At 40.1% G+C, this 7,255-nt stretch overlaps 2 protein-coding genes across 2 annotated transcripts in view; both read right to left on the bottom strand.

Moving 5' to 3' along the window:
- Positions 1 to 695, bottom strand: part of LOC116693665 (lathosterol oxidase) — an 8,750-nt gene extending 8,055 nt beyond the window's left edge. Inside the window, exon 1 of the mRNA XM_032522801.1 lies at positions 537 to 695. The gene's annotated coding sequence lies outside the window, so the exon portion shown is untranslated. The remainder of the gene's footprint in view (positions 1 to 536) is intronic.
- A 518-nt stretch (positions 696 to 1,213) lies between these two features.
- LOC116693669 (protein arginine methyltransferase NDUFAF7, mitochondrial) overlaps positions 1,214 to 7,255 on the bottom strand; it is a gene marked incomplete at both ends in the record, with an annotated part of 12,479 nt that continues 6,437 nt past the window's right edge. The window contains 3 exon segments of the mRNA XM_032522806.1: positions 1,214 to 3,682; positions 3,756 to 3,869; positions 6,644 to 6,857. Coding sequence (XP_032378697.1) covers positions 3,663 to 3,682; positions 3,756 to 3,869; positions 6,644 to 6,857 — 348 coding nt within the window.

Raw genomic sequence — 7,255 nt, 5'->3', positions numbered from 1 at the left:
AATCAGAGGCTGATGCGCTGGGCATTACTAGTCCAAGAGTTTAATCTAGACATTAGACACAAGAAAGGTGTTGACAATGTTGTTGGTGACTTTGTCTCGTGTGTGACTTTTTGTTTTTTTTCTCATGTGTGTTTGGAACCCATTTCTTGTCTTTGTAGTGTTTAAGTGACGGAAGTAGTGAAGAACAATGTCCGGGCTGTGTTTGTTCTTATGGGAGGGGGTCGTCACGCAACAACTCCAGGATCACCAGCCATGCACTGGGATACATAGCAACGAAATTTTACTGGTGTAATTGGAAACAAATATAGCAGCAGAACAATGATTCTGTAGGCAAGTTGCCTTTTCTCAATACAAACTACACCGCACACTCTAAAAACATGTTCACCTTGTTGACAGATTTATTAAACTAAAAATGATTTCAGTGTTAATCTCTGCTGTCATTCTCAGAAACTCCAAAAAGATGTCTCATGCTTTTCAAGGAATATTTTGTTGGGAATTTTGAAATGAGCTCATGGCTGAATGTCTGCTGAACTGACCTGCTTTAGGACCTCACAAGTGTGTGAACCCTCTCATAAAGTGGACGAGTCCTTCCTCCAACCAGCAGGTCCACCAGCGTATGATTCACACAGAAAGCACATAGCAAATTGTTTAGTGCAGAAAGGACCACACCACCTGCTCATATGAATTTACGGAGCTTTCCCAGAATAACTTATTTTTGTGGAAGCTGGTAAGTAGGCTATAAGGGGAGCCAATGAGACAGGTGGAACAAGATCCCAGCATGCTCAGCATATATTAAGGAGCTCAGTGACAGCAAGGCTTGATCACATATGTGTTTCTTAAGACTGTTTAAAAGCCCTTCTAGGGACGGGCATTGGAAATAGGCAATAGCTATAAATGTTGTGATGCTGTACATCTTTCAGTAAGATCTTTGTTTTTAGGAATTTGACTTTGTAAACTTGCTTAAGAGTTTTTATTGAATTAATTATTTGTGACAGTTCATGTGATTTCAAGTAATTGAATGTGCTTTATCATAATAGCATATTTATAGGAAAGTGGAGAAGTGAACTTATGGTCGAACACGTAATTTGCACAGGGATTGTGATTATGATGTCTTCATTTAGCATTTATAATAAGCTTGTTATTTTTTGTAGTGCATGTGCCCTGTCCCATGCTGGGCTTGATGATCAAATTCCCCCTGAACTGTGCCCTTTACACACACACACACACACACACACACACACACACACACACACACACACACACACACACACACACACACACACATACACACACACACACACACACCAGTGGTGGAGTAAGTATTAAAAGCCTTTACTTAAAGTATCTAACACCACACTGTAAAGCTACTCAGTGATAGTCTAAGTCCTGCATTAAAGAGCTAAAGTATTGAAAGTGTTGAAGAAAAAAAATAGTTCCCCCGACTGGTATGTAAATAAATGTTCGGCATCTTTGCATTAAGAAGGCAGATTAAAAATAGATGCCAATTAATTTCTGTCAATTGACTAATCAATTAATCACTTAAGTCTTTCAGCTGTATTTGTATAAACTGTTGGGTAGTATCATTTTGGAAAAAAATATGTTTTATGAACTCTTTGTTGTTTTTTATGCTGAAATGTAGTGGAGTAGAAGTAGCCTCTAAAATGGCATAAGATGAAATGATGTAAAGTACAGGTACCTCACATTTTACAGTACAGCACAGTAAATGAGTTACCATTCCATCACTGACATTATATACAGGCCATAAATATGTGCACAGCAGCAGTTAAAGGTATGAGTTTATCACTTCATGAGGGTAGAACATCCTATCAGATCTGTCTTGTGGGAGGATCTGTATGTCAACACTTCCGACCACACAAACTATCACTGAGCAAGAAATAGAAGAGGACGATATGATCTCTATCTCTGGTGAATGTTCTCATGCAAACGCTTTTTTTTCTCCACTCTATTTCTTATTAGTTTTAATCCATTATCACTTATATTACTTGTACCACCCACATGTATCTCCAATGTGTATATTTTTCTAAATTGTTAACAGATGTATACTGTACTCATCTTTTTGGTTAACATGCTACTTCAAAGTACACATGTATACATATTACAACAAAGATTGTATTTAATGCATACACCGATTGCTTCCATTCATACTTTTCTGATGAAATGGTTTTCTTCAGATGTCGCAAGACAAATTAAAAAATGTAGATTGCCTTTTCAAAATGTGCACCTGAAATACCTGATGAGTAATTCAAGAACCAAACAGTTCAAAACTCAATGTAAATCCTATAAATGTGCAGATGTCTCCCTCTAGAGCTCTCTGACACAAACAGCAGCTCTCTGTGCAGTTTGCAGTGCCCTCAAGTCGTACCAACCAGTCACTTGGGATTAATACACAAAAAATGAATGACATGTTAATACCTTCATGTTTAACTATGTGAGAATCCATTGAATTTATTATAGGCCTACTTACAATATTCATTACGTACTCCCCAACATCCTGTTTAAATAATAAATCATAATTAAAACTGATGTGTCTGATAGCAATCACACTATCTGTAATTATGTCGGTTCACAAAATCAAATAGCTGATTGTGCAATAACAAATGCCAGAAACTGAGTTTAGGCTACCCACAGGAAATTGTAAACAACAACCGTAACTGTCACATCCATTCTTACTTATTGAGCCTTTACAATTTATGGGGGCTATATGTTTCAATATTTGTTGTTTTTCCCCCATAATCATCTTGAAAATTAGATAAGATTGTTCATCACACAGCATCACATATTCTTTTATTTCCATTATTAAAGGAATTGCACATACATTAATGGAGTGAAATATTAAAACCTGAGGGTACATTTCTTATGGTTTACTACATAGAGTGGAACATTTGTAGGTGTATCATTTATAAACTTTCCTGTGTAATTTTGTATTTTTGGGGATGTTTGGGAAATTGGGATCCTTTATTAAATTTTGAATAAAGTTTGGCTACTACACACAACAAAATATGTATGGGCCTGCTCACTGTAGCTTATAAGGTAGATATGGCCTAACTTACTGTAACATTAGCATAATTATATAAAGAACTTTACAATACAATTTATATTTTTCCTGCAGGAACCACATTTATTGTCATGCCATGTGGACTGTGACTTATGTGATGTGATTTTATGCATTGATATTGTATTTTTTTTTTTTAAATAAATATACAAATACACTTCAAAGCTGTAAATCTTATTTCGTTACCCTCAGTTATTCACATAGGCCACATCACATAACGTCTAATTATTATGTGGAAATAGATAGAAATAGAGAAATAGAGAACCTCCACGTGGCCACGCCCTTCATCTGCCTGAGACAGACAGACAGACAGACAGATACACACATTTTCATAATCATTTTGATTATTAATAAATCTCTTAAGTAGTTTATCAATCAAAAATATCAAACCACCTCTGGTTCTAAAAGGACTTATGAGGATTTTCTCTGTAAATGTGGGTTTTGGACCGTTTGTCCAACAACAAAGATGGATGTAGTGGAGTAAAAAGTACAAGTACGTAATGTAGTTAGTTACACTACAGCACTGATTTAAAGGAGAATCAGTGGAATGTACTCCACGTCCCAGCATGCCTCTTCAACAACCACGACTTCAGTTGTCAGTTAGCCGACCTGTAGGGTGAAAATAACAACAAATATGTAGTTTCATATCTGCTGTGTGACAAACGGTCTCCAGGTCCATTACCCGTACGAGTGTGGACGAGGCCAGAGTGGGGGACGGCGCCATGACGAACCTCAGCTGGTTGGGCCTCTCTGGGTCGATGTCCACCATCACCTCCCTCCAGCCTTTCTGGGTCCGCTACACAAGACAAACACACATTATTGAGCTTATTATTACGCACATTCAGGGTTTAGGTGCAGCATCTGAGCCATTTGGACAGCAATGAATGAATGAATGAATGAATGAATTAGATAATTATTTAATGAATAACACTTAAAGATTTTTCTCAGATTTAATGATTGTAGGTTGAAGTAATTAGCAAGTTTTGTCTTTAAGCTTTTTAAGTGTGTGTATTATCTGCTTTACCTTTTCCAATGTTTTACATAGATATGAAGATAATAATGCTGCAACACAAGGTGAAAAAGAGACACAAAACTACCACAAAGAAAAGAAAATGACCAAAAAGAGACAACATGACTACAAAGTAGGGCTGCAAGATTATGGCCAAAATGATAATCGCGATTATTTTGATCAAAATTTTGATCGCGATTCTTCTCAACTATTATTGTTTGATTTTAACCAAACAAATTTTATTGTCACATAGGCTATTTATAACTGCGAGAGGGAGTGTGATGGACCGCTACTCACAGAGAGACGGCTGACTCATTATGAACGGGTCCAGCACGGTCGAACGGCGGATCACACCTCCGTGTGTATTAAACGTCTGTATCTTCACTGCGCTGCATTTTTATGAACTATGATATTCTGGCCTGGTCACATCTCTGGTCCTGGTCCAGCTTCGGTCCAGCAGCTCCGTCTCTCACGCTGTGACTCTACCAACTGAAGTTAGCTGCATTCAAAAACTTCTTCTTTTCTTCGCCGTAGCGGCCCGCGTACAGTTACCCGCGGAAACACTGGTACAAATACAGTTTTTGCCCCCTCATACTTAACAATATACAGCTGTGTTAATGAAAAATTAAAACTGTAGACATATATCAGAAGTGTGGACCGGCGCCGCTGTGTGGCGGGGCGCGGAGAGTAAGAGAGAGAGGTAGACGAAGAGCGTAAGATCCAACACAGGCACGGCTTTACAGACAAATGGGTCATGTAACCACAATTAAACCATATCCATACAAACAGCATTGCAGCGGATGCGAGGACATTAGCACCGTGCTTCCTGAGAGCTAACAGCTAACAGACCTACTAGCTAACAGCTAACAGACGCTAACTAGCACTGGTCACTGCTGTGTCTGAAAAACACAAATGCCAAAGTGTTGCGTTTACTGGTAAACTGGTAAACCTGAGACTGACGTATTACCGACTGCATCTGTTGATTTTTCCTCACGCTACTCTGTCCTCTGGGACTGTCTACATCTAGAAACTTAGCTGCACGGGGTGCAGTGAACTACTCTGACTGGCTCAGAGCAGACGATTTATGGAGCGGGAGATTGGCTTTGCAAAAAACCCGGAGCGTTCTATGAAATGACGCTTTATAAAAATAATCGCTTGATCACGCAATTTGATCGTGGGAAGTCCCAATCCGTGATCGCGATTAAAATTCGATTAATTGTGCAGCCCTACTACAAAGAGACGCAAAATCCCACAAAGAGACAGAATGTATGGAGGAAATTTATTTTTTAATCCCCTGCACACTTAAGTGTTCCACTACAGAAGAGGATTAGGGCCGCTGGTGAAAAATCCTTTGAGTTCTGACTTTATCCGCAGAGTTCTGAGTTTAAAGTCAGAATTGAAATAAATGTTTCACCAGTGGCCCTAATGATATAGTGCTTTTCCAGTCTTAACAACTACTCAAAGCTTTCCATAGTACAGGAACCATTCCACATTCACACACTGTGGCCAAGGCTGCTGTACACGGTGCCACCTGCTCATCAGATACACACTCACACACATTTACACTCCGATGGCGCAGCACCGGGGGCAACTTGGGGTTAAGTGTCTTGCTCAAGGACACTTCGACATGGGACTGCAGGGCCAGGGATTGAACCACCGCTCTACCACTGAGCCACAGCCGCCCCTTTAAAAGCCAATCAGAGGTCCTCTCCCATTCCCTTTAAAAGCATGGCGCGTTTGTACCTATAGCATTGCTATAATGAAGGGAGGATTGGCACCGTCATATTTTTATATGTATCTTTTGCATGTGTGTGTAACAAGCATAGTGTGTGCACGGTGCACGAGCCTAGGCACATTTTACTAATTCTCTGTTAAAATTACAATAAAATGCTGCGTTATTGACTTCAGAGGTTTTTGTTGGTAAATGGCGCAAACACTTCCCACTGCCTCGCGATATCAATACGCCCAGAATGCACCTGAACACACCTCCCTGTAAGACCAGGACGCCCATGGGCGCAGGTACATTTACTATTTCAACGACGTGGGCGCTGAACGGTCTTAAAATAGCAAAGACACTTGCATCAGGCTTTGCGTGCCGGGTGCAAGATGGGGCCCGAGTGATCATTGAGATCATTGAGATGCGACTCTCTTTTAAAATGGCATCGAGTCAAATTTAGTCAATTGATATTGCTTTAAAATTCTTTTGAATATCCATATCTTGTCTCAGCGTGTGTTAGTCTCTATATCCACTACATCGTAGAGCACTTTGATTTGCATTTTGTTATTTTTGAAAAACTCTGAGAAGAAGCAACAATGTTATAAAAAATAATTTAAAAAAAAAGGGACATTTTACATTAAGAGTTACAAACACAGCAACTTTAAAACATATCTGAAATTTGTGGATCGGCAGAGCGTCAAAGAAGTCGTGAGCGACAAAGATGCTGAATCCTGAGAGAAGAAAAAGGAGAAACTGACTAAGATACTTAACCCAACTTTGACTTCCTTATATGAAGAAACAGAATCAAAGACATCCTGTGGGAAGCAGGTCCTATCAGCTGTACCTGTGAGGACGTCCTCCAGGTGGCGGTACCAGGACACTGGCAGCCCGGGGGCAGTTTCCCCGCGGCGGGACACCGGCTCATCCTCAGCGTGCGCCTCCTGGCTTCCGCTTCCGGTCAGATTCTGGTCCTGAAGACGACTCCGCGCCGGACTCACCTCCACCAGGTGGAGGGACACGGAGGCCCGGCCCAGTACGGACCGCAACTGACTGATCACCTAGAGAGAGAAAAACGACACAAAGTAAAATCAATACTTTATCATACAGCTCAACAAATATTAAAGTCCCCCTCCACGCAAAAGTAAGCTTTTCTTATGTGTACTGTTTGTCCCCTTAATGCCTGTCCTTAACTATACTGAATTGAGGTATTTTTTTTTACATTCCTCTCCTAAAGGGGGAGATGTCTTTGCATTTCTCTCTGAAACCTCCTATACATGTGCAGAAAATTGAGTAATTACCCCTTTAATCGCTACAAAAACTGATGTGTAAGAATGTAACATTGGGATTTTACGGGGGTGGGTTGTCATGCAGTAGTGGTACGTGTCCAAATACTTCCCAGTATTGCAAGCTAGTGGGACTTGCTCTCGCGCAGTCTCTTACTTTATGAAAATAGTTT

The sequence above is a fragment of the Etheostoma spectabile genome, chromosome 8 (assembly GCF_008692095.1).
Source record: "Etheostoma spectabile isolate EspeVRDwgs_2016 chromosome 8, UIUC_Espe_1.0, whole genome shotgun sequence".
NCBI classification, from domain to species: domain Eukaryota; kingdom Metazoa; phylum Chordata; class Actinopteri; order Perciformes; family Percidae; genus Etheostoma; species Etheostoma spectabile.
Note: the sequence above shows the minus strand (reverse complement) of the source record. Positions and strands in the feature narration are given on the sequence as shown.